Below are 27540 nucleotides of genomic sequence, written 5' to 3' on the forward strand. Positions count from 1 at the left end.
AACCCAGAGGGACAGGTAACCATCAGCTCCATCAGCTTCTACTTCAAAACTGGCTGAAACCTTTCACATACAATACCTTCAAAATATTGTTGTTGAAAATGTTGTTCAGAATTCCTTTCTTTCAGAGAGTATACTGTCTGTAGAGACACAATATACAATATACGTAAATCAGCAAACTTGCAGTGAGAGGGACTTGTCTGGCTCATCCTGTACAAAGCGATGTCTGAAACACCATGCTATTTCTATTTGCTTATGGCTTTTCTATCTGAGGAAATGAAGATGAAAATGTTTGTACGTCTCGCTAACAAACAATTGCTGCCGTTCAGAGATATAGCACTAATCAGCTACTTGCAGAGGCGGTGGGAACAGTCAATGCAGAAAGATACAGGGTATCCGTATTTTAAATATTCTCACTGCACCTCCTTGCTACTTGGCCCAGAAAAATCATTACTGAAAAAGCAACAAAAGCCTCTAGTCCACATGCAAAAAAATCCAAGCCCTTTTTAAAGAGCTGGTAGTAGCAGATTAGCAATTTCAATATTCCCAGGCAACAGAGCCTCACAGTCAGAGTTAAGGTGGTATGGGCTTCGCAAAAGGCTGGCAGAATAACGCAAGGTCTTGGATGCTACAGCTTTCAGAGTCAATCTGTTCTTTTTCTGAAACAGCACCAATGGGTGGCATCTCTGTGTATTTAGTCCTATTATCCATTATTGCCGTACCGGAATTATTTCTATGGTTGTAATATCTTAAGTATATTGTGGTACATGATTCTGTCTTCCCTCTTCTTCCTTTTAGTGCTGGCTCCCATCAGTGCACTGTGAAGCAGCATGGAGGAACAAGTTGCTTTTTTAGTACTGCATGCCAGTATCTACAGCTGCGGTCCTTACTGTGTCGGGCATCAATCTGAAGAAATGTAACAGTATGCAACACTAACATCAAAGGACAGAAAAGCTAACAACAACTGTCTGTAAATGTATCTTGAGACAGATAATGTGTGCAAGGGACAGAATTATTTTGGAGTCCTCACAGCACAACTCAAAAAGAAATACTCCTAAAACAAGTGGGAAACAAGCTTAGACAGTGCAATAAACCTTCAGTGATGTTATTGAAATCCAGTGTCTTAAAAGCTGTAGTGAATTTGGCCCTGCACATAGATGCAGAAATTGAAAAAGGCAATTAATTCTCCACATGAGGAAGAAGTGAGAAGATGCTGAGTTGTCAAACCTGAAACAAAGGAATTCTTCCATAAGTTTATATTACCGGAATGTATATTTCCCTTTACACGCCAAAACCTTGGGCCTATGGTCTGAAAGGGATCACCTACAGGCAGACCCTCCCTGGAACACTTGATCAACATTTACCAAATTAGAACAGAGATGAAAAGCAAAACTGGTCAGGACTAAGGAACTGAAATCCTCCTGTCTGGCCGCAGGGTGTCCTCCTTGCCCTACGCTTTGGCCTCAGATGACCAGCCTCTGCAGGGGAAAAAGGTCTTTATTAAAAAAAGCTCGGTTAATGGATCAGAGGTCTGTAGTTTGCTCAGCCCAACCTGCTCACATTTGCTTTGATGCAAAGCACACTGAGGTTACGCTTCCCAGCCTCCTTATGCTTATTATTTTGCCTTGACAGGTGCTGGCGTTGCAGTCATATTTTTAGCTGGTTAGACTATCACCCTCTTTTCAAGATATAGAACTGGATTAAGAGTGTCACAGGGACAAGTTCAGTAATGCTTTGCATGTTTTTTCTGTCACTGACGTTAATAACCAGGGATGTTTAAGGAAATAATCTGGTTCACATCTCTGCTAATACAGGATGCTCTTGCACATAGTCCTGTTCAATTTTTAAATTGATTCTTCTGCTGCTCTGAGGGAATTATTCTGATGGCTAACAAGGGCTTACATTTAGACCTGAGTTTTTTCTTTCATAGCCATATTACTTTACTTCCAGTTACAGCCCTTTCCTCTACCCTAAAAATTCTTGTGCCTTGCTAGGGATTGTCACACCTTAAACATCTACAAGCTGCCTATTTCAGATCTGCTCAAACTGCATTGTTTTGGGAATATGTGAGAAGGTTGGGATGTGGAGGAGCTGAAAATGCGGGTGACAGTGGAAATCCCTCCACTGTCTGTTTACCTGAGGTACTCGTAGAGTCCATACATGGGCAAGAAGTCGATGTCAGAGAGAAACATGTATGGTGTGCTGATATGCTTCATGGCCACATTCCTTAGCAGATTCACAGGATAGAACTGGCCCTCCTTGTATACAATATGGTAGCCAACATTGTGGCGGCTCATAAGTACTTCCGACCCCTGGGCGTAGCGCAGAAATTGCTGGGCTTCTGCATCAGAAAGATAGAGCGCCAGGCTGATTGGGCCTTCCCAGTGTTTGCAGATGGCTTCAAGCATCTGGAGCCTGAAAGAGGAAGAGTGAGCGTAAGAACAAGCTGTCTCCCTGTCTAAGACCCTTTGCCTCGGTTCATCCGATCAAATACAGATACGTATCTTTAAATGAGACAGATTGGGGTCACTTTATATGCTGTGGAAAGCAACAAATATTTCTACAGCACAATTTGGCTCATCTAAGTTGATGTCTTCTTCTGGACGGATGGACTGCACCCTAGATAGGCCTACTTCTCCCCACTGAATACAAGGGAGCCTAAGATGGCCTAGCTCAGATGCACACATCCACAACCCAGATACCTAAAGCTACGTGAAATCAACACCACCCTTTCTGCCTAAAGCATTGATGCTGCAGGAAAACCCACGTGGACTTCACCCGATGGGACCTTTGAGCAGTTGCAGGGATCTGTCCACGTCCATCTGCTTACAGGATAGGGGTCTCGTGATCTTAAACAGTGTCTAGTGCCCAATTCATGCTTCAGGTCAAGCTATTCTCACACACTAACTACAGTGGTCTCCAACAAGCTTGTGGAGAAGAAAGGTGTACAGACCCACAGATCATTTTACCTCCTATTTAGGACAACCTTTCCCCAATTTTTTGCAAGGTAGTTAGTCAGATCTTAAGAGCTGTTAAAAGTGATAGGTCAAGGGAATACACTTATATGAACATTTGCATTGACTGGAAGAAAACGCAGTGTCAGGGAAAGGGCAAAAGGATGACATATCAACAGAAATGAGGTTTACTATGTGTAGAGAGAAAGGAGAGAAGGAGGGAAGGACATGGAATTGCTGTGGAATATCAAAAGAGCATTTCAGACAAAACCATAATTTCAAGTACTAATTTGCATATTTTTAGCAGTATCTCAAATGTCATGAAATCAGTTTTAAAACAGGTTGTATTGAGGTATATTTTTTAAAAAACTTCCAGCAGTTACAATACTATTGATGAAAATAACAACAAAAGATCTCATACACAAATGTAAATCAAACCCAGCCTGGTCAAAATTGTTTAAGCACTTCGGGTAATTTATAGAGAATTGCCTAGAGATTAAGATATGCCACCCAAAAATACAGCAAGGACTGATTACAAAGCCTCTTGACTTAACACAAAGGCAAATGAACCTATGCAGCCTAGCCAGATATTTTATTAAAAATTTGGAAGAGTAGACTATGCAACATGGTTATCTTCTCTCCCTTCCAAATCCACATTACTAGATTTTTCCTATTAATATTTATACAGAACACACGAAGTTTTCTGCATCATCGTAATCAGAGAAAATAATTTCCCCTCCCACTATCTCCCTAAGCTTTGCAGCAGAAAGGAATGATATGCTCATACCAGCAAACACACATTCTGATTTAACATTAATAGCTTTTTCCTGCATTTCTGAATGATCGTGATGACATCCAAGACGATATAATAATTTTTTCTTAGGTATGAGATACTACCTTTACTAGTCTACACCTGGTACGTTATTTTCTTTTTATCTATTATTGAAACAAAGGTTATTATCAGCCTGAAACAAACAGCCAAATTAGAAACACAAATTGATAAAAGAGATCTAAAAAGGATTTTAGGCATTTGGTTGTACAAATAATAAATAGAGAAAAATACTTTTTTATTTTTGCTTTTTTCCAACTTAGTGGAAGCCTATTAATCAGGACACTCCAATTCATCAGCACTCAGATTTAGGCCAGGCTTTTAAAAATGGAATACTTGCCTAGCAAGAAATGCAGCAAAATGCCTTTCAAGGACTCCAAGCAGCGGACAAATGGCATACATAACTTATTTAAACGGCACACCTGATAATGCCTTTTCACAATAGTTAAGAGGGAACTGGGTTTTGCTGGTATAAATTTCCAGCTGGGCAGCTTAGTGCCCTTTAGAATACTCTATTTTGCTGCGTCTTTCTCATTGACGGGCTCCACTTCCACGAGTTTGATACAGGGACTGCTGGGTGATGCTCCATAATCTACCCTCTGTAGGTTGTTACAATAGTCTTCTTTGACCATAAAACTTAGAATTACGAGTTTCTAAGCACAACATGACCAAGTTATTTTGGTTCTGTTAGCTGTCCTGAGGAATGCGTTCTCTTAAGGATTTTGGAGAAAATAAATATACTCCTGCACTGCATATAACAAGGTCATAATTTAACTGGTAATTTTTTTAAAGGTCTGTTTCAGTCAAAAGAATTCTGCTGGAATTCAACAGTTTTGTGAGATTATTTATTTTTACTTTTCTTCTTAAGAATACTGAGCCAATTTTCAACTCATTCTCACCCAGACTTCAATCCGTGTAATGCTTTTCCTGTCTTTCCTTGTCCACACCCTGATCTCACATTTTTGTAACTCCCACTCTGATCTCTGAAACCCAGGTACATACCATGCCTAACCACAACACATGCACGAAAACCACAGTGATGCAACCAAGCCGTTATCCAAGAAAATATCACATCAGTATGAAAGGTGACAATTAACCAATAATGAATAACACCGGACAAAGTCTGTCTCAGAGCTTCTATCTAAAGACATTAATGTTAACTCCTAAACTGCATCCCTCTCTTCCATTCCCCAAGCCTATAGCATAGGCAAACATAAGCCTGTCACGATAGTCATGTCAGTCTCAGCTCCGACAGGACTATAACTGGAGACATGGGGAGTTGTTTTTTTGCCTTTCCTCATCTTGGATGATCATTTGAAAGAACGATGCAGGAATGTAGTGTATAGCACATTGTTCATGTACATGTCATCTTACATCTGAGACACTATTCTTAAATGTCTACAGCTACGCTGGAGCAGTTTAATAAAAGTGGTTTAAAGAAGATACAAAAAAAAATCAGGCAGTAACTGAAAGATGTGAAAGAAAAGAAAGCAGCTAAGCAGCTCTTTGGTATGATATTATTTATTGATTTTAGCTGAAAGAAAGTATTTCCAACCCAAATCAATAATTTATAGCAACACACCAACGAAGCAGGGAAGATTTTTCCTGCACAGTATCAGGAGGGTTCTTTCTGAATAAAAATGTGTGGTTCTGTCTATCAATAAAAACATGTGCCCCAGTGAGGATCCAGAAAGGGAAACAGATGCTCAGACTTTGCATCAGTGCCAGTGAATCAGCACTGAGCCCCAGCTCATTGTTTTGAATTAAATTCTGGGGGGAAAATATACCATGTGCGCACATCAGCTTTACTAATTTACTGTGGCACTCGCTCAGGGTCTGGCTTAATTTGTTTCTTTAGTTTTTTGCTCAAAGGTTTGTGAACACTTAAGAAATGTTTCCTCAATTAAAAATCAATAGAACAGACACTGATGTGCATAACAAATCATAACACAATGTGCAGGATGCAGTGCTGAGGCACTGGCAAAACAGAATAGCCCTCACTTGTTTGTGCTTATTTTTAGAACAGGCTGTAAATGTTTTGTTGATCTGAATTCCACTGACTCTCCTGGAATACTGCTTCCTGGAATACTACCTTCCGCTGGGGTGGCAGTGGTGGTATTCACAGGTCACGTCGTATTCGGTATGTGGTTGGCTAAATGAAATATCATTTTCTGGCTAATATCCAAGGAGTTCTGACCTGTGTTATAACCCACCCTGACAGCAGTTACTACAAAGTTTGGACTACATTTGAACTGAGAAGCTGGAGGGAAAAGGAGACTGATAATTCAAAATTTCACAAAGCTGGCTGATCTGGACTGTGCTTTCAGAGCTTCTGAAAAACAACAACTAATTGCAATGGTAGGAATCAGAAAGGTGCAGGTAGAACATGTCATGGAATGGATTTTTTTTCCCAAATGAAATACCAGTTAAACTCCACTTTACATCAGAGGTGAAAGTTGAAAAGGGTTAAACTAGAAACATTCTGTAAATCACTGTAGTGTGCACTGCAGGGCTGAAGCCTGGATGCATGTGTGATATCTACATGTGCTACTCCTAATTCAAGAAAGGTCTTACAGTGTGACATCCAAGTTTCTGTGAAAGTGAGTTTTTTCTCTCCCCAAAGCATAACATAGTTGGATTTCTCTGTAAGAAAATATTCACTGTCTCTCAGTTCCTGATGAACAAGAGATTTTCCCTACCTGTCCATTGAAAGCTGAGCCACCAGTGTCACATCGGTATTGTCTGAAGCAGGCTCATATTCGTAATGTAGAAAATACAAATGAGTGCGATGGACGGTGAAACGTTCTCGACGAAATTCATAACATAAGTCATCCTCGTCCAGTTCAGACAGCTGTTTCTGGAGCTGTAGGGAAAGAGGGGACGTAACGGTAAGTTCTTTATTTTAGCGAATCCGAGAGATTGAGGAGGTTGGGAACTTGCAGCGTGATGTAATGGGGAAGTGGAACATACAGAGCAGCAGGGTTTTCCCAAGCCTTGCTCCTGCAAGTCACTGGACAAGAGATTAGAAGAAATCACTTGTAAGTAAAAAGGCAGGCAGATCATTGTATTATGGTCTATATATTGTATATATTATCTGTATTACATACTTTCCACATCCAGACCAACAATGAAACGGTGAACAGTTGCAAGTTTAGTAATCGCCAGGTTTCAGAGTTAATGCTCCAGCGTGATGTGTAACGTCACTCCTTATTAGAAGCAGTGTTTCAAACTACTCATAGACATACAGCTCCAGCAGACAAGACTCAGCAGCAGATTAAGTTTGTATGTGGGACTGAGCAATTCCCATTCTGCAGCCTCTGTCGGAGGATAGTAACTGCTGCTAGCAGCATGGACGGACACCTGGAAAAGTAACATCTTTAACTGATCGTTATTCCGTCTCTTGAGATTTATGTATCTGCAACAGTTCAATTCTTGCAATGAAAATAATCTTTCAACTGCAGAGGTGCCAGAATCAAGCCTACACTTTTAACAGCATTTATGCTTCTGGATACCTAGTTTGAGAAATACAAAGGATGGCAGATTGGCAGAGAACAGGTATTTTTTTGGCTCCCTTGGAAACCAAGCCCCTTCAAAGTCAGAACGGGCATCTCAAAGCAATCCAATCCTGAGTCACTTAGACATGTAGCTTCAAAAGAATAAAAGTTTAGCTCTGGGGAAAGGAGGAAGAGAAAAACTGACCAAATGTCTATGCAGCTAACCAATTCCATCCCTGAACTACATTATTTTAAAGCCAAACATCTGGCTAGTTTATTTAAAATGCATTCATTTAAAAGGAAAAATCAGTCATACCTGCTGTAAAATGTACTATAAAATGTAATGAAGATGAAAAAGATATATGGTCTTAACATGACAAATAGAGTTCCGTTTGTGTTGCTATAAAATTTAGATTATTAATAAAGGTATCATTTTATTTCTTAAAAGCATCATATATGCAAGAATATGATTGCATATTTATCAGTAGATAAGAAAAATATTAATTTTTTAGGAATTTAAAAGTTCTGGTAAAAATCAGAGTGCACTTCAAAACTGTTTCATGCAACAAACATTACTGAATTATAGCCATTCATTTAGATTTAAAAATTTCTTCTTTTTGTTCTGTTCAGAATGACTTAAGTAATAGTTTCACCATCTTCAAAAAAAAAGTGGAACATGTAGGTGTTTCTTGTTCTCATACTGTGTTAAGAAGAAGAGCTGTTGTTCTTGGAACTATAAGCATAATGGTTTGTCATCAACGGTAATGCTTACAGCTGAATGTTTCCCTGTGAAGGCTGATGGAATAATTCCTGATATTTTCCTGTACATCATTCTATAATCTTCTTTTGAATAATGGAAATACCTCCTTTGATTTCAATGAGTTTTGGATCAGGCTCTAATTCTTCTGTGTTATTGTTCTGCACAGATCTTAAAACATCCCTCAAGAGAGACTGCTTTTAGAAAGATGAGAGTCCGAATCTTGACAAATCTTTACTCAGGCAAAACTTCTATTCAAATCAAGAGCTCTTTTGGTAGAATAGAAATCAGGAGTTCTTTTACATATTCTCAGAGTTTCATTCATTCTGCTTTACAAATCATCATTCAGCTGAGCCTGTACTTTATTTTCCAAATCACATTCAAAGAATATTTGAATTAAACCTAATATTTACAACAATGACTAAAAAGAATATTCTATCTTTCTGTGTCTTCCTTGAAAAGAGACATTAGTGTGCCCTTAACAGAACTATCAAGGAGATGATTGAAATTTAAATGGTTAAAACAATAGCAAAGCACATTTCAGGGGTACCTTCCTATCCTGCTGTATGTACAAATGACCAGGCTAGAAGTTTATAATTGCACAGCAGCTATTAACTAGGCAGTCACTGACTGATTATCAGATTACATTCAGGTGGCAAGCTAAGAGGATATAAATACTTAATTATGAGTTACAGAACAACATTTGGGGCTAAATTACAGCTTTGTGTACTACAGAGCTCTAGGTGGGGGGAGAGGAGGGGATACAGCTTCTTAGAGGCCCCAGCATTTTGATAGTGAAACTCACCAAGTCACAAAGTTGGTGACGGAGGTGAAGGAAAGTGGCAAACAGCAGAGGATCCCTCCTGCTACAGGGAAAGAGGAACCTTGCTCTTTCCACTACATTTCTTGGGGTCAGGATTTTGTCTCTGTCCTGTCAGACTTCTTCTGAGCCTGCAGCTATGCTGATAGTCCGCAAGGTTCTCCCTGGCGCTTTCCATGACTCATGCTCAGTACTGTATGCAGTGTTGAGACCCAAGAGAAGAGATGACAGCTGTGTCCATTCCCCTTGGAGAGCAGCCCCCAGAAGGACCGCAGGTGTGGTGCGCTCTGACTGTCCCTCAGCCTCTGTCCCCAGCACCGTCCACTGTCCATGAGCTAGGCAGCCTTAGGAATCATAGTCTGCAAACACAGCTTACTTAAGGTGTGCTACTTCAGTTAGGATAACCAGCACAGGACAGGCTGTGATTTGGCCTGTAGTACTGTCACTGCGTATGTGGCAAGCAGTTTGCATTAAGGATGGACCTATCCTGCAATGGCAAGGCAACAGGCACTGGAAAGCAATAGCATGTTATTATCCATATGAAAACCCTTCTCCTACTGGAAGCAATGCTGGATACACTAGGCACTCTGGATTTGGTCCAGCAAAACCCATAAGATCACAAGCTGTCTCACTGAAGCTAATGGTATGATGTGCACAAAGTATCAGAACCAATGTACTGTGTGCTGCAGTTTTATACATTTGAAAAGCCCTCTTCCCTCTCTTGCTTTCTTTGCTCCCCCCAGTTCATATATACACTTACATACCCATGTCCCAGTACCACATACATATAAAAAGGCTGCTTCCTCTTTACTGTGAAGAGATACCGTCTTTACTATGAAGAGACACATACAATCTATAAATACATATTGCATACTGTCACACACCACTTTAACACACATATTTAAAATGAAGAATGATAAAGATGCACAACATTCAAAAGACAGGGAATTGTCTAAGACAGTCACATATATATCCTTAAATTTATCTCTGAGTTACCTCATATTATTTTTCAGTTACATGATCACATAAAATTTCTCCAACGACATAATCTTATCTACAGCACGCATATTGTGTAGATCATTATTTACAGACAAAGAACTTATAGCTTCGTTTAAGGTTTGCGCCCACATTATGCCTTCATGAAAAGATGGGTTTATAACAGGAATGCTGACAGATCTATGCAAACAGATGCTTACTTAAACACAGTGCACCATCAGAATGCAGACCTTAATACCAGCTGGATTTGATAAAAAGATGGCATCCCCATTATGAGCCCCTCCATTATACTTGTAACAATATGCCTAATATAGCAAAGATTTCTCAACCTGAGAGTGACAGCATGTATTCTCATAAGCAAGTACCTGCTTAGCATGAGATTCACTGTTTCTACAAGATTTTCAATGCTAAGGCTACTTGCCACTGAGCATGTGGGAAATGTCACCTCCAGGAAACACTCTCACAGTTGAAAAATGTATTCTTTTCAGACTGTGTACAGTAGATGTTCTCTTAGGAAATACTGTAGTGGGAAATAAATCCTTTCATTAGCACCATGATGTTACTTGTTTCAGAAATAGAAATGGCAGCCATGGCATGAATCATGCCAAAACAAAGATTAAAATACATAAAAAGATATATGCTAAGTTACTGCTCTGGGCAGCCAGCTGCGGCAGGTGATCAGACTTCGTATCAGGAAAAGCAGTTTTTGAAGCTAGGCTGGCCGGAGAGGCACAGGCAGGCCAGAAGGTATTCAACTCTACTCTAAATCGTCATGATCTACCAGGTCTACTTGTCTGACTAATACATTTGTATGAGATGAGGTGGTGTTTTCTATCCATGTGATAGATGGCAGACCCATATGATACACGGAAAACCACATGCACCTTTCACCAGCGAACTGGTTAGTCTGCTCATAAATCTCCCCTCCTAAGGCTGTTCTTAGTGTAAGCAAATTTGCGATTGGCTTTGGGTTTTTTTAACTGCTGTATCGCAGAAACAATTTACTTCCCACCAAAATATATAGGACTTCATCTCTGATGAGATCAATCCAAAATCCAGGATCAGAAGTATTTTCTTAGGGATTAGCGATATTTAAAAAAACCACCAACAAACAACAATTTGTGTCTAGAGGCTATTTAGATCTTGGGGAAGGAGATAAAAACCCTAATGTAAGCAACTCTCTCTCATCAAGTGTATAAGGTGAGGTGAGATGACACTAATCTTAAGTCACTCACTCAATATCATGCTAACACAACAGGAACTGAGCAGCTTAGATGAAAACCTTTGACTTTCAGATCATCTCTCCTTCTCTCTGGTGTGCGCAGTTAAGATTCATAGCACAAAATCAACTCAGCTTAGCCACTGAGATGAAAACTAACACCAGCCCAGGATGAAACCATAATCTGGTTATAAACTGCAGCAGTTTCATTTCCTCCTGGGTAGCTGTCCCAGTTCCCCCCAGTAGGCAATTTGGATTGCAACACTTTGCACTTTCAAAGTGTGTGAATTAACCGTTGCCTTTAGCATGGCATAAACAAAGCAGATGATGATGTAGGGAGGAAAAAGCATTTGCTAAGTCTTGTTTGGGATGACCTACATAAAGTACTTCTGGCTTCTCCAATGATTAGTAACGAAAGCCAGACTAATCCTACATCAATTAAACCTTTACTCCCCCCATGCAATAAAATTTTGTACATTTGCTATGGGTCAAACTGAGCCTTCTATGAAACAAAGCTGTGCTAAGGACAAAGTGGATAGTGTCTGAGCAAGCCTACCCAGCAAGAGGAATTTTGCTGCAGCATGTAAGAAGTAGCAAATACTCTTGCTAAATGGAAGTAATGACTTATCTTGACCACAATAATCAACACAATTAAGAACCCAATTTTTAGGCATGCATAACATCTTACAAGGTTCTGTACATACAAAGTACAGCTTCCCTTGATCTCAGCTGCAGGTGTCAGATCTTGGTAGTACTCTGCACCTCCTTTCCCCAGGTCCCCGCCAAACCTTCTTAACTGAGCTGTTCCCAGACGTCCCTTGCAGCACAGTGCCTTGAAAGGTTGTCTCCTTACTTTTGCTTCCCTAGACTGTTCCTAGCCTTGTTCCATCTTGTGTGGTGGCAAGTTCCACAGTCTACATCAGTCCCAGCCCTGTTTCTAATCCCATGGTCCCTGTTCAAGTACTCTGCCGACTCCCTATACCTACCCTGTGATGACCCATCATAGTAATTTCCTCTTCCTGCTCCAAACACTCTCTCTCCAGAACCTATGTCTCAATTAACATTTTCCTTTCTGCCTTTGATCTAGCTTTCATCCCTTTTATAAGTGAATCTGGAGTTTTTCTCCTCCATACTGTCTGGACATCACTGAGGGCAATGGATGGCCCTCAGAACAGAGACCAAATATGTTCCTGCTCTCAGCTCTACTGTCTAGTCAGAACTTGGAATGGAGCGTTCAGAAGAAACAGTGACAGAAAATGCCAGTCTTTGTCCAGGTGCCTGCAGCACGCTCAACTCTGCTGTGTCACTGAGATATATATAATCTGGTCAGACGTATCCATGCACACTCCCAAGAAAGAGTCTCCAGAGATCTGACCCTCCTTAAAGTCAAAGAAAACGCTACTGATGATGTGTACACCATGATTTTTCAGCATTATAATTTGCCTGATTAGTCACCAGGTTAGCAAAAGACATGTTTCTGGCCCAAAATTCGGTTCCTTCTCTGAGGTATGGAGTATTTCCATGAAGAAGTCATTGAATTTGTGGTGTGGGCAAACCTCCTAAGCTTTTCCCCATGTTTCACTTTAAAAAATGAAAGAAAAGAAAAAAAGAGGCATAATAACATGACAAAAAATATCTAAGTCCACATGATCCACCATCTAGCAATATTATAAGCAGTTGAAAGCTGTATAATGGCAACTTTCAGGCAACTAACAGGATAGGCTACCAGCTCAGCATTTAATAACAATAACAGTTATAATAATAGAAACAAACAGCAGGGGAAGTCAAAATTTCACCTCAAAACTGCCATATACCATCTGTTATTACCAGAGAAAGACTATGTCATGACAAAACAGTAACTTCAAATCCCAGCCCTACAAATGGTGCATTATTCTGAAATTCTGCAGCAGCAAAGGGTACTCAAAGCATCAGTCTGACTGCAAGTTCAGCACCCCGATACTGACTCGGAAGCTCCCTTTGCATGCTATTTTCAGACATTCAAAAACTGCTAAATTTGTTACTAGAGCTTAAACTATGTGGTACATTGCTAGAATCTCCTGCTCTCCTGGTGGATATTACAAGCTGGCATGCACAGCCATTTGCTAATATTTAGAATCTCTGGTTTTGCACAAAAAAAGTAAATAAGTAAAAGCACATTTAGTAAGTAAATATACACCTAAGCAAGTGTTTCAGGAAGAACTCATTTTTTTTACACGGTTTCTTTGTATTGTTGGTTTGAAAATCTGAAAATAAAAATCTGCAGAGGATTTTTTTCCTGTGTTTTCTGAAAGTCTTTGCTAATGGAAAACTAAAACTACTGTCCTTTTCTTAACCTGAGTGAAATCAGTGATAAAATTCCCACAGATCTGGGCTTTGGATCAGGACACAGGCTTCACTAATAGGGGACACCTCATTCAACCTTCAAATTTAATGCTTTGGCAGAAGTACCTGGTGAGAAGCTGTCTGCTGGAAAGAAGTTTTATGAGAATGCTAAAAGGTTGAGTGTGTGCCTGTGTGCTAAAATCAGGCTTACAATATCTACCTCATAGCATAACTATAGATAGGCTGGGACACAAAAGATCCTCTTGAAATATTTTAGGCTTTACAGTAGGTCCTTTAGAATGAACTGCTGGACATAAGCATTAAAAGCCAACAGGAAATATCCAAATTTGAGATTATTGTGAGCTTTGCCTGCATGGGTTTCCCTAAAATCTTCTGTATTGCATCAAGATGAGAAAGGACTGAGAAGGGGGCAACAGCACGGAAGAAGTAGGATGGAGTGACTAAGGATGTGCTCCAAAGGCCACTTGAGTCAATGGTTGTATTTACAGGAGGATTTGGTTCATATTCTGAATTTCCTATCCAGAATGTGCACAAAAGGCAAAGGGGTGATTGTAATACCAATTTGAGAAGAGTCTGCTCTGTGTAATCTCATTTAAATGCATATTGAATAAAGGGGACTTAAAGTTCTGCTCTAAGGCAAGGAGTGTGTGGCAGGCTCCTGTCCAGAGCCTGTCCCTGCAACACACAGGGTCTTTCAGCTTGAATATTTCAAGGAAAGGAAGAATCATGTATGTACACACAGACATACATATAAGCATTTTTCATAAACAGAAAAATTACCCCTGTCTATATTTCTTTGCCTCCAATATTTCTGTTTCAGAGCTCTATCTGTTCTGTTCATGTCCATTTGTAATGTTTTGGAACCTAATAGCAGTGGTGTTTGGTGCGGCTGAAGATCACCAACTGACTAGATCAGGACTATGCAGTATAAGATCCAAAGATTGCCTTTAGGCTTCTTAAAACTCAGTCTGTGGTATTATATTTCCTTAGCAAACATTAAAAAACTAGAAAAGTACTAAACCTTCCACATGCATATAGACATATATATTTAAGCATACATGCATGGACACACATACACAGAGGAAGAGTGAGAGAGATTAATATAAGGTCTGATTACCTTTTAAACTAATGTCCCTTTACATCTCTCTGGCACTGAGAATTCCTCAATGGTGAGGATACATGATTTACATTCATTTTAAGGCCATCTCAGTACTGATGGGAAGTGTAAAAGGGCCTTAGAGTAACAGAACCAGCCCAGTGGTACCCACCGCCACACCTTCTTTTCATGTTTTACAGATATTTGCATTACAAATGAGATTCCTAAATTACAGGTTGCAAACTTCATTACAAATATTAAACTGTAGAGAAGCAATCGTTGGTATATTGGAGCAAGACTTTAAGGGTAGTCTGATACAGCCAGACTGTGAGTGACAGACACACACCACGCCACTGCTTCTTTCACAACAGGGCTCAGTGCATTTAGTGCTTAAGTAATTCTCTCTGATTGTAAAACCAGCAGAGCTATTCTAACGTTTTGTCCATTGGTCCAGAGGGCAGAGAAGCACAGGCAGCCGAAGGAGCACCTTTTACCCATATACAATGCCTAGCATAATAAAGCCTGATTGTGTTTTGGGGCTGCTAGTCACATTTCAGAGAAGAAAGGAAAAATAATAGGTATTAAGATAAATTAAATAACAATTCCTACTTTATATATACTTGACTTGCAGAAAGTATAGCCTTTTATGTAACGCATATTCTTAGGAATCTTAATGGAAATGTATGGCTGCATCTTGCCAGACTCAGGGTCCATCCAGCCCAGCATCTTGTCTCTGGCTGTGAGCCGGCTGCCTAGAGAGGAGTGTAAAAGCAAGGCGCTGATTTCTCAGAACGCTCCCCCTAGTCCTGAACTTGGGGTTTAAGGACTTCCTGCACCAAAGCTTAACAGCCCCTGATTAATTTTCTTTCCATGAAGAGACACTTTTTGAGCATATGTATATTCTTAGCAACATTACCTCCTGCTCAAAGCTTCATTACATCGTAGGTGAAATGTCTATCTTTGTTTTGAACTTGCTACTTGCTATTTGCGCTTCATGCCCCCTAGTTCTTGTACTGGGAGGAATGACAAGCAGTGGCTCCCTGCTCACCTTACAAGATGCTCTGCTTCTGAAGATTATCCTGCAATCATGGGAATGTACTGTATTTTAATAAGACTCCTGTGACACTGTATGTACTACAGCAGACAGAGAGTGAGAGAAAGAGTGGCTTTCATGATAATCTTATTCTTAGGGTCTCATAACTTCAAAGCTGAAATTTGCTTTTTGTATCCTACAATGGAAAGGACATAGTCAAGTTTAGAGGGGAGCTTGCATCAAAGGTAACTAATAAAAACCAAAGTCTTCTGCTTAGTGACTACTCTGAAGCTATTCGAAGTTAGTTTTTTTTCCTATGTCTGATGGTTTTGATATAAGGCTGTTAACTTTTTGGTGTCTTTTGGCAATTTAGGACTCACGTATTTTTGTACGTCTAGCTCATTCTTTTCCAGTATCTCTTTTTTTCTGTTTATAAATGGAAGAATGAGTTACATTTCTTTTTCAGACACAAGTCATACCATATACCATATTGCGTTCTACTTGTCTTGAATAAGAAACAGGCTTGAACAGTTAGTCATTTCCAGTGTCTGTCAACTAGATACAAGTTCAGTAAAATGAGCCATTTTAAACTTTCAGGACTGCCATTTTCAGCAGCAAGAACTTGCATTCACTGTGCACTGCTGCCCAGCAACTTGTCGTCTGGAATAAATCTGTTTATTAAAGACTTACAAAGCTCTGGAAAATAAAGCAACAAGTCGGTGATTGCATTTCTGTTCTTCAAACCCACACAACATATTGTAAATTCAGTATAATTTTAACCTTCATTCTTAAAGTATGATGAAGGTGTGTTTTGGTTTTTTTTCTTTTTTTTTTTTTCCCTAATATATCAGTCCTCTTTTCCCTTCCTACCCTATCCTCTACTCCGTCTGTTGTACCTTGATGTCTCTGACCATCAGACTCTTAGTGGTCTCTTAAAACATTCAGTTCACTTGATTGTCTAAAAGCCTCTCACTCTTGCAGAGGATTTTCTTTCTCCATGTGCTTTTGCTCTCACAGTGCGCTCACGTTCTCTCTCTCTCATCCCTGCTTCAGTCTCTCCCAGTTAATGTTTATCTCCAGTTTTTCACCATTCCTCACTCCTCTCAGAAGACAGTGAGATGGTCAAATAAGTACCTGGGAAGCCATGCCCTGGGCTAAAATATATCTATCCAATCTCTGAGTGCTATAGTTAAAAAACTGGGAATGGCATTTCCTGTGGTCATTTTATCCACAGACTAAATGGAAACACTACAAGCCTCAATGATGCTACTGATTGCCAGTTACCTCTTAACTGCTAACGTGTACATGATACTGTCTTCGCTTTATTGATTTTTATATAATGTTGTATATTTTACAATTTTTTTTTTCTTGAAGATAAAAAATGTTAAAGGTTCCTCTTTATTTCCTTTCAGACTATGTAGCCAAAATTGGTACGTGGTCTAGAAATCTCCAGAGACCACATTATACCCAAGGAATTCATATACAACTGTGTACACACGTTTCAGCTCACAGCTTTTTACATTGGAACTATGTGTGCTAATGCGCGCGCACACACACAAGAACAACTGCATGCAAACATCCTTGATTTCAACCATTTTCAAAGGATTTGCTTTGTCTGACAGGTTCTGACTGCAAATTTTATGCAGATACACCTAAACACTGCTGTGTTTGGTTGGGGGCAGTGCAGAAAAAAGCTGCACAGTCTCACAGCCTATGTGTACCTTCAGGTATTATCTCATTCTACAGTTTGCAGCATGGCAAAAGCTCATAGACCTAAATCCAGCAGTCTTGTTATTTTAATTTCTTCCTCACTATTTGTATATTAGTATCTACCAGCCAAAATTGACATCACTGTATGCTGAAGAAACACACAACAAGAAACAAGACCTTCCCCTGTAAAGTTTTATGTCTAAGGGTGAGATTTGCAGAATTGCCTAATGGAATTAAGAGCCCAAGTCCCCATTTTCAGTTTGTGGTCTTACCTTTATCTGGGATTTTTAAAAGGCAGGGAAAAAAAAAGCAACAGAAAACACAGGAAAGGCAGGATTAATACGACAGTTTTACAGGCAAGAGAGACACAGAGAGATTAAATGATTTGCACAGCGTCACTCTTGGAATCCAAGCACTGACCTCAATTCTCCTGAGTCCCTCTGCACTGCACTACCCACACCACCAACCCTCCGAGTCTTCACGTAGCCCGTGCCTTGTATGAAACACACTTTAAATCTTCAAGCCCTAGACATCCCACTTACATTTTCACTGTTCACGTCTGCCTCACTGGGGCAGCCAAAGAGTTCCCGTCTCAGCAAATTCCCATCATATTCCAGGAATGTCAGGTAGAGGTTGCGGAAAAACTCCACATGCTTGTTTTTCACTCGCAGCTTCTTTGGTGAGTTCCAGTGAATCACCTCAGAGGGAAAAAAAGAGAAAACACATCCTGCTGTTAGAATACAGATTTGCTTTATCTGCTCTTTTTTGTGTTGTGGTCAGTTTGCTGCCCTTTTAAAAACAAAAAAACCACCAACCCCAAAACTACACAGACTCCCTTCTGTTTTTTTATCAGGAAGGCTTTGCCATGTTCACAAGTAACTGCATACTCTACAGGTGACGTGCTTTGAAACTCTTCCTTAGGATAACCTGCACATTTGAGTTAGGGTGCTGCTCTAGTTTGTGATGCAGCACCTCATAAATGCTGCCACGGCTCTAATCATGGACCTGATAGGTTATGGACTCTGTTAAAGAAGGTGGCAGGACAAGGGACACAGGGATGTAGGTATTAAACATTCATCTCAGATTCCCACATGACTGTTTCAGCTAATGAAGTTGATTCACTGTTTCAGGCCAGGCAGGATCTTCTCCGGTTAGGTATTGAGAAGAAAAAGCTTGAAATTAATTTCTACACCCATTTACACCCCTCAGAAAAGACTGAATTGATTCTGACTTCCTTTTTGCCATTGCTTCATTTAAAGAAGACTGATCTCAGTTCCGTTACACAACACAGTGACGCAGTACAATGCTTCATCCATTGAATTCCAATTTCTAGCAGGTATTTAGCCTCTGCTAATGGGAGATAAGTCTCACACTGGCCTAGATTTAACTCTAATGCTGATATAAAGGGCCCGATTCTCATTTACGCCAAGGCAACTTTGCACTGCTGCCAATGTGAATGAGAATGGCGCCCTAAGGAAAAACTAAGAGAGAGCCAAAATGGCTTACAGGAATGATTTAATTTTGTATAGGCTATATTTTAGGCATAAGGAAAAAAACCCACCAAATGCTTGGTATTCAGTTCTATTCCTGCGGCTTCTAAAGGGATTAAAAAAAAAAAAGGTCTCCCTTGGGAATATTTCCAAGCCAGGGGTTCTGGAGGTTCTCTGAATCCATTAAGTTAATTGCGTGACGGCACTGTGTCACTCACACACAGCCACAGAGCTGCAATGACAGCTGCCAAGCCGGTCGCGCAGTAAGCTTTGCTCTGAACATTTGTGGGAGGGAATGCACAGAGCCGAAGTGCAGCACAGAGAACAGAAAGAGTCCAGAGCGCATGAACGCAGTTCCCTTAGTGTCAGCAACACAACTCCACAATATCAGGGAGCCCTCTGAAATCATGCTCTCTGTTGCTGAATGAGTGGACTCAGGGAGGAAAGAGCAGGACATAGCCTGAATTCTTCCTGTACTAACTTCAGCAAACAACATAGTCTCTCCACTGAGTATTTATGCTGCCGTAAAAGCTATGGCAGTCTCTCCTACATAACCAACACCAATGAAAACATCTCCTCATAGAAAAAGCTTTATCCTTTCCTGGGATTTCACTGCTGAGGCTACTCGAATGTCAGAAAACCATACACAGAGTGACAGAAAAGCAACTGTAGGGAAAAAGATAATTTCAGAAATTGGCAGATAACTTCTTCCAGTTATAGGAACACTTTAAATCAGGATCATGATGCATTTATACACACTGTATAAATCTGGGAAGTTATCTGGACAAAAATACTTGGTGTAGATATTTTTCCGTGGTAATGCTACATCCTTTTCTGCTTTTACATTGTCCATATGTTCAGAAGTGTGGAATAACTGCAATAACATGGTGCTGCAACATGTGCTAAAAATGACAGAAACACAACACACCGTTCAGAACACAACGTTCTGAAAACAGACCACCACAGAAACAGAAGGAGCTTTACGTAGGTCAGGACATAAATTTAAGATGACAGATTTCCTCCACTGAAAAATGGATCTTCAAAATCTCCTTTCTTTGAAAAGAATTTGACATATTTCATCCATTGCATTTAACTGCAGCAAAAGGCATTAACTGCATGCAAAAAAATCTCAACGATTGAATCCTACCTCGGGGAAACAGACACACATAACAGAAGCATAGGGCTGAAGGAACCTAAAGGGCTACTTAACAGTTTTACATGGTACTAGTATGCATTTTTACAAGCAGGCATTGAATAGCGACTGTCTGCTGGTAACTTGCACTTATTTATGAGTGGATCAAAGAAAGCTGAGAAGCTGGCAAATGGGACAAAAAGTACTTGCTAAGAACAATCTTCTCTGTGTTCTCCCTACTACTCATACACTTCATGTGAGTTTCCTTTTGGATGCCTTCATGAGCACCCTATCCCCCTGCCAAGCACCCTGACCACTCACCCTGGGACCATGAGCACAAAAATGGCTGATGATGATAAACTCAGTAACTGTTACGGGACAGGCTCCCTGGTGCTGCAGGAATTTCCCATCAGCACACGCTATGTCACATCACAGCCAAGTACTGGTGTTGGTGCCTCTATCCAGTTGTGTGTGGGGTGATGTCAAAGCCAGACAACTGCAGTTGTCAGTGTAGAGGCTCTTTGCTGCTGTGTTTCAAAATCTGTTGTGTGTGTAAAAGCTGGTAAGCGTCAAGGGCCTAGCTGGTGGTTCAGATCTGATCAGATTTGAAATATGTCAGGATGCTGCCTGTGTACCGATGTCAGGGGAGCCTGGAGCGAACTGAAGAAAGCTGAATGGAGCTGATGACTATCCAGAAAAGCTGATTTTTTAATCAAGAAAGACAGCACATGCCAATGCAGCTAAAGAACATTGAGGAATTATGCAACCATCTGGATGACCTGAGGTAGGAAAACCACAAAACAGGTCTAGTGAAAAAGCAGGCTGCTTTTCAAATGTAACATGATTAGATAAATATTATGTGATATATGAAAGCATAAGAAAGAACAGCAGGTTTCAAAAAGCAGCAAGACTTTTAACCAATGACAGACAACACTACATCCAAAGGCCATATTCTTTTTTTGCTGTCAGCCCACACATTCACCTTCAATTCTGACTGCAGCTGTCTGATTCGGTCTATTGCACCATCAGCTATAGCAGGAGTTGTGCAGGCCAAGATGTCCTTGCATAGCCCGGCATGGGCATCAGTGAGGTACATGATGAAGACAATGGCTACACAGGTAAAGCTATGGCCATTATGTTAGAAACTTTATCGTGGGCAACAGTGAATTGATTAGTGAAAAAAAATCAGTTGGAAAGAAACTACAGGGAAATCAGAAGGAAACAAAAAAGTAAGAATCCACTTTACTTGCAGACTGAGCAAGTGTCATCTCAACTTTAAAAAGAGAAAGTGAATCTAGAAACCAAAAATCTCATTACTACAACATCCCCTTTCTAAGACTGAAGAGCACCATAATACTGTGTTTATTTCTTCTTCTTCTGTTTTCCCTCCTAGTTTCTAAGCTATTCCAAAGCTCTGTTGGCTTACGGAGGAAACTACTGCTGGAACATATAAAATTCCAGTGCCATTATCTGGGTGGACACCTCAGAAACAGTGCTAGCCTTCAGGCTGTCCCATGGATCCTACCCACTCTTAATCAAGGCCTCCTGAGAACTAGGAAAACATGCTCCTTAATCTTCATGTAGCAATTTATGTACTGAAAGATCAGAACTTAAAATTCCACATCTCTTTAACACTTGGTTAGTTGTCATTAAGCAACTTGGCACTATCTACATTTCTGTTAATACCATCCTAGTTAATCAGCAACCATTACCACTCACTGATTACGCTCAGCCAGCCTCCTGGAATACTTTCATAGACTTGTGCCCTAGTGAAACAGACTAACTGTGCCAGTAGTTCCCATTTATTCACCAGGTTCTGACCCAAAGCACTCAAAAAATGACACAGTTGGAGCCTTGTAGGCTGGCAATGGGATCTGAGATGGGATCTTATATATCGGTGGAGTATACGAGAGGGCTCTAAGGTCAGTTATCTGCATGGAAATACACTGAAAACGAAAATCCCAGCAAGCCTCCTTAGGTTACCAGCTGCATTGTTCTCTCTGGGGAGATTAAATATATCAAATCCTACGTTCAAACTGCTAAACAATAAGCTTCAACACAACATTAATTCTACAGGTACCTTTATCCATTTTTCTCCTGAAGCATCTTCTCTCTCCACAAGAAGTATTTGGCCAAACGTTTCCTTAACCACAATTTATTCCATTTTTTACCCAAAGACATATCATGATAATTCTCACCCTGCTTCAGCCCTTATGAAATCAGAGAATACAGGATATCCTGTATACCTATATACCTACTTTCCAGGCTGAAGGGGTAAAAAGTAAGAAGAAATTAAGCTTAAATTTAAGCCTAAAGAAGTTTAATTTTGCAAAGCGCTGAACAGATATTCTTAAGCCCATGAGCACGTCACAATTTAGGTAAATAAGTAAAAGTGGTATTTTGTAGGTGGGGAGCTTTCCTGCTTAAAAACTAGACTCCTTGTTTAGGCAACCAGACAGTTTCCACTGAAATCAACAGGAATTAAGCATTCAGCAAATCTGCACAGTAAAGCCACCTATACATGCCATTTTAATGCCACCTCAGTAGGCTTTTTTCAGGCATATATTGAAAAGTTTAAATATGCCCCAAGGCACATAGCAAACAAGCACCATATGTGTAACTTATGTCTCGATTAGAGATGTCTAGACACTTTATTTTTAAACTGTGTTTTATCAGAAATGAATGGTTTAGTAGAAGAACCAATTTCCTCAGAAAGGATCAAATACTTCACGAAAATGTCATCAGGGAGGTTTCAGAGTGATATTTCTGAACTATGTAAGTGAAAGAGGCTCACGTTGGAGTAGCCAGCAACCCAGAGGTGCAGGCACTGCTTTTGGATATGGGATGCAAATCCCTCCCCTGCCTGATTTGGTGCCCATGGTCCCAGGGATTACTTTACTCCCCAGCTTACTGCCTATACTGTATGGCAGTAAGCTGACAGACTGTCCTCATCTTGTGCTTTTCGAAGTTCTCAATTTTAACTCAGAAGGATTTGCAGCTTTCCCTTCAAGTCCTGTACTAATGTTTAAAGAGGCCTCCTGCCTGCAAAAAACCTCCTAAAACACCTCTATAATACCACAGTGCTCCCTTTTTGGCAGAGCAGAAGCACCTTACTGACTCTGATGTTCATTCAAGGGAGGTGTTATGTTTAACCCTCTTGAGCCCTTACTCTTCTCAGCATAGCTCTTCCTTGGTTGGCATTAAAAAGTGCAAGGTGGCAGAATGCCAGAATTGCCACAGATCAGTGCTGAGGTGCTTGGACAGCATGGGGTGGCTCAGGGACTGGGATAGAAAGAGGTGCAATAGGTCAAATTCGAGGCAGATCTGAAATGATGTATTTGGGTTATGGACAAGAGGCTGTGGAGGACATTCCCAAGGAGGACACAGTGAATCACATAACACAATTTCAGAACAGGGAATTTATGAGGTTCATTATTTATCTACCTGTTAATTTAGTATCAGTTGTGTTCAAAACCAGTTTGAAAAGTCATCAACAGGTTTTGAAGCATTTTCCTATTTTTATGGGTGGGGGGGTAAATATTAATAATTTGATACATTCCCATTGAAGAGTCCGGCATCTGATTTTTGTGATTGTGAATTACCAGATTCTCTGTGTGTAAATAGCATCCGTATCCTTGACAACCAGACTTCTCTTCATGACTGACTCATTCAGTGAGGTCATGATTCATTGTCAGAGGCATCACAATTCATTACTTTCTTTCACAGGATTTTTCTTGCCATTTGGTTTGTGCCAAATCATAGTAACTGAGATTTGCTTACAGACAGGAACAAACTATTAACCAAAAAGGAAAGCAAACACAGGGCCAAACCCAGCAAGTGTCATGCATAAATGAACCTCATTTCCAGGCAGATCCCCACAGACTTTGAAGCCCAGCAAGACATGGTCCCACAGCGCACACTCTTGTCCACTGACATTGTGGGCTACTGGGGACCATGTGAGGAGCTGAGATAAGTAAGACAGACAGTGGATGCCTACACAGAATGACTATTAGCACTTCCACATCTCTTGGTCAGTCTTCAATAACAACTCCTGGGTGTTTCTCCAAAGTGTAACAAATGCCATGCAAGAATAAACACCTCTGGCCTTCAGAGACTGCAGTTGGCTCACTTGGCAAAAAGAACTAAAGGGCATCTGCTTCCATTTAGCCCACTCTTTGTTTTCTACTAAAATTGTTCATTTCAAGACATTCTTGACTGATGCAAAGCATCCTTCTTTCCCTTTTAATCTGGAGGTTTCTTTTACCTCATTTCTTATTCCAGTCTTATCATGAAATACAGGATGTGCCAAATACATTGTGACACACAATTTATGTTAAATGCCATGGAACTGACCAACTTTGGTGGTTTTAAGAGTATATTTTGTAACTCAGGCTAATAACATTTGTTGCTTTTTTGAGAGGGCCACATATCAAGCCAGCCGGTTTCTTTTCAGAACTAGAATTCTGCTAATTTTCATAATGCAGATTCACAACTTTAATTAGTTTATGCTTTTTTTTTTTTTTTAATGTATGAAGAATTTTAAACAGGGCTGCCTGAAGGCCAGTTCTTTAACTGCTGAATATGGGAAAAGCTTTATTGAAACCAGGGGGCTTATGTGCACTAGATAGGGCTCTGGCCTCTCTTTCAAAGCAAAGAATTTCAGCCCCGATTCAGTATTTAGGGGATAATTTTAGCAGTGTGAATAAGACCAGTTTAGCTGAAGATATTGCTTATGTGTCTGCATCCCTTGTTGAGTTAAATACCTCAGACCAGAAAGTATATTATGCATCTTAGACTTCATTGCCTATGCTGTAATGGAACTGACAGTGTGATAGAATATATGTTAATAAATAACCAAGCCTAAGTTATACTTGTAAACATATATTAGTTAATCGACAATGAATAAAGGATTCAATTTCTTTTTAAGGTACTTCTACTAAATGCTTACTTGTAGGTGTTACATACGAGCCAGAAGTCCCACACCTGAAGCACATTAGTCAATACAGTCACTGGAGCCCAGAGACTGATTTGCCTGATTAGTTGTCAGATGTCTATTCTGAGGTGAGCTTAACCAGTCTCCAAAACCACTCATGGGGATCACAGTTCAGCTGCCTAAATACAGTTGTATGGCAACCCTGAAAGCACCTTAGGGTTATCCTGCCTGCCCATCAGCTGCCTTGCCAAAGTGTATCGTCTCCTGTAGGTCTATGTTGTATCTGCCAGTCCCATATGGGTACCTGAGAGTATCTACGGTGACTCAAACTGTGTTTAGGCAATTGAACCAAGCCCTAGATCCTCAATTATTAGCTTTGATATCTTTCTGTCATGTAAATATGTGTCTTAACCTTGTGCTGAATCCAATCTGTCTCAGCGGACTACATGAATTAACATCAGCCTCTAATTCATAGAAAAATACCGTGAGATCTCCCAGGTCGGAGGTGCATTTTTCTAAAACTCATCGTTTAGAAAACATTCTCCCTGCTACTACATCTCTCCTATTGTTTCAGGCCTTGCAATTGCTGTCATACATGATTCCCAACATGAGCAGATAATTAAAATCTCTACCAGCACTACGTTACCAGGCATAAAACCATGATGTTTTTAAGTCCCTACATTGATCCTGCCCTACAAACACCTATCATAACACATTTAGTGATCAGTGTACTGACCAGTATACTGATCAAATTTTTAAAGCTGTCTTCTGTGGACCACAACTGAATAGCTGGTTGTGAATATTTTATGTATGAAATTCAAGCAATACTGGCCAGCTTTGACAGGTCAGTTAACCCATGTAGCAGATCTTCTGTCTTTTAGGAAGTGCAGCTTTTGAAATCAGCGTGTCGAGGGTGATTGATTTCCTATATTCATCCAGTATCTGGTGTTCATACTGAACACACCTGCTGTTATTCTACAAATTGTTACATGGGAAAATTTGGTTAGATTTAGGAAATATATTGCACCATGAAGGTGGTCAAACTTTGGAACAAGGGGCCAGGGAGGTTGTGGAATCTCAGCCTTTAGGAGAATTGACACTCAACTGCACAAGGCACTGAGCAACCTGATCTAAGTTGGTCCTGCTTTGAGTGGGGTTTGGATGGTCTCCAGAGGTCCCTTGCAACCTATTCTACAGTTCTCTGTTTTTAATTTCTTTTTTTTTTTTTAACCTCATTTACTAAAGCATTCTGAAAACATAAATTAAGTATATGAACTTTAACTGAATTTTAAAATGAATTGCCAAAAACTACCTAATATTTACTGCGCTCTGATGCCATAGTCTGCTCTGAACGGATCTACTGCCATTTAGTCAGCCAGTCTTATTGTACACGTGGTAGAAGCTCAATCAGATTCAATTCTGAACTCTCTGCATGCTACATTTCAGTCTGGCCTTTCAAAATGACCACAGCACAATTGATGTTAATTTACCCATATCTGTTCAAATCCACCTGCTTTTATATTCTACTTGACAATGGTGAAAAATGTGCTATTAAACTGATACTATAGCTTTATTTCATGGAATTAAAAGGTTTCTACTCATGGCAAATCCTGGAAAAATGAGTGGCAGTGTGGCTGGGTCAAGTGTACAAAAAGGCTAAATATGAAGTATGCAAGGTCTTTAAATTTTGGCTAATGTATCTCCAGCTAGGGTCTGTCCAACCCTCTTTGTGAATTTCACTCCATTAAATGATGCTGACGGAACAGTTTCAAACTTGTCCAGTACAAAAAAAAAAAAAAAAAGTTTTGTATTCTTTGGCTAGGAAGAGCTAAGAACTGGGACAGCAATAGGAACTCGGGAGTAAGGTGCAGTGGCAAAGATGACAGGTACAGAATGTAAGAAGGCGAAGCACTTCTGTAACACCTTGCCAAATGCCAAAGCAGCATCCATCTTTGACTTTCCTAGCACTCAAAATGCACGAAGCCGAAGTAGTATTTGCTTCCTCTGCTTGGGTGTCCTGTATGTATTAGTTTCCCTCCTCTTAACAGGCTTCATCTTTCTGTCACAGCAGAGTCCTGTATTCTCTGTTGCAAATACCACCCACCCAACCTCCTGTAAAACATACCTTCAGGTCAGACACATCTCTGTAGCACTGCTCGGAACGGGTGTGATCAGAGAGCTGCACGTTCCAGAAACATGGGAGCTGGTAGACAAGGAAGGGATTTTGTTTGATGACTGCATTGAAGATATCCTAGCAGACAAAACCAGAGAAACCGTTGGGTACATTGCTTCTACAGTGAGGCGATCCCAACCCCTCCCTGAGCCTACTGTCCTTCTCCCCCTCACAGGGAGAAATGCAAATGGTTATGCGAGCTGAACTCTGCAAACCTTGCTTCGTAATTCTGTTTCCATAGAGGGTGCTAACAATCTAAGGGGCGATGTGTAGATCTGAACAAGAGGAATGGGCTCTCCTGACACACAGAGCTGAAGGACTCCAGCAAAGTTTTCAAAACATGTCCCATGTACTGCTGGCAAGAGATGCGGTTCCTCTTTTAGTCACCAGGGAGAGTAACATGCAGTAAATGACAAACTGCCTGCTGTTAGTACCGCATCACTTTTCAATAAAGGGGATGAAAGTGGTCCTGGGAGTTGTGCTGTTTCAAGGTGAATTACTATGTGGGATTTTAGCTAGCACTTCATTGTTGCAACAAGTATTCCAGGCATTTCATGGAAAGGG

At 40.3% G+C, this 27540-nt stretch overlaps 1 protein-coding gene across 4 annotated transcripts in view; it reads right to left on the minus strand.

The window, feature by feature from the left end:
* Positions 1-27540, minus strand: part of LARGE1 (LARGE xylosyl- and glucuronyltransferase 1) — a 291443-nt gene that overhangs the window by 16450 nt on the left and 247453 nt on the right. For all 4 annotated transcript variants that reach the window (XM_075075849.1, XM_075075860.1, XM_075075870.1 and 1 more), the window contains 4 exons: positions 26929-27054; positions 17791-17946; positions 6480-6643; positions 2134-2412 (listed from right to left, as the gene is read on the minus strand). In XM_075075849.1, coding sequence (XP_074931950.1) covers positions 2134-2412; positions 6480-6643; positions 17791-17946; positions 26929-27054 — 725 coding nt within the window. The remainder of the gene's footprint in view (positions 1-2133; positions 2413-6479; positions 6644-17790; positions 17947-26928; positions 27055-27540) is intronic.

Source organism: Phalacrocorax aristotelis, chromosome 1 (genome assembly GCF_949628215.1).
Source record: "Phalacrocorax aristotelis chromosome 1, bGulAri2.1, whole genome shotgun sequence".
NCBI lineage: Eukaryota > Metazoa > Chordata > Aves > Suliformes > Phalacrocoracidae > Phalacrocorax > Phalacrocorax aristotelis.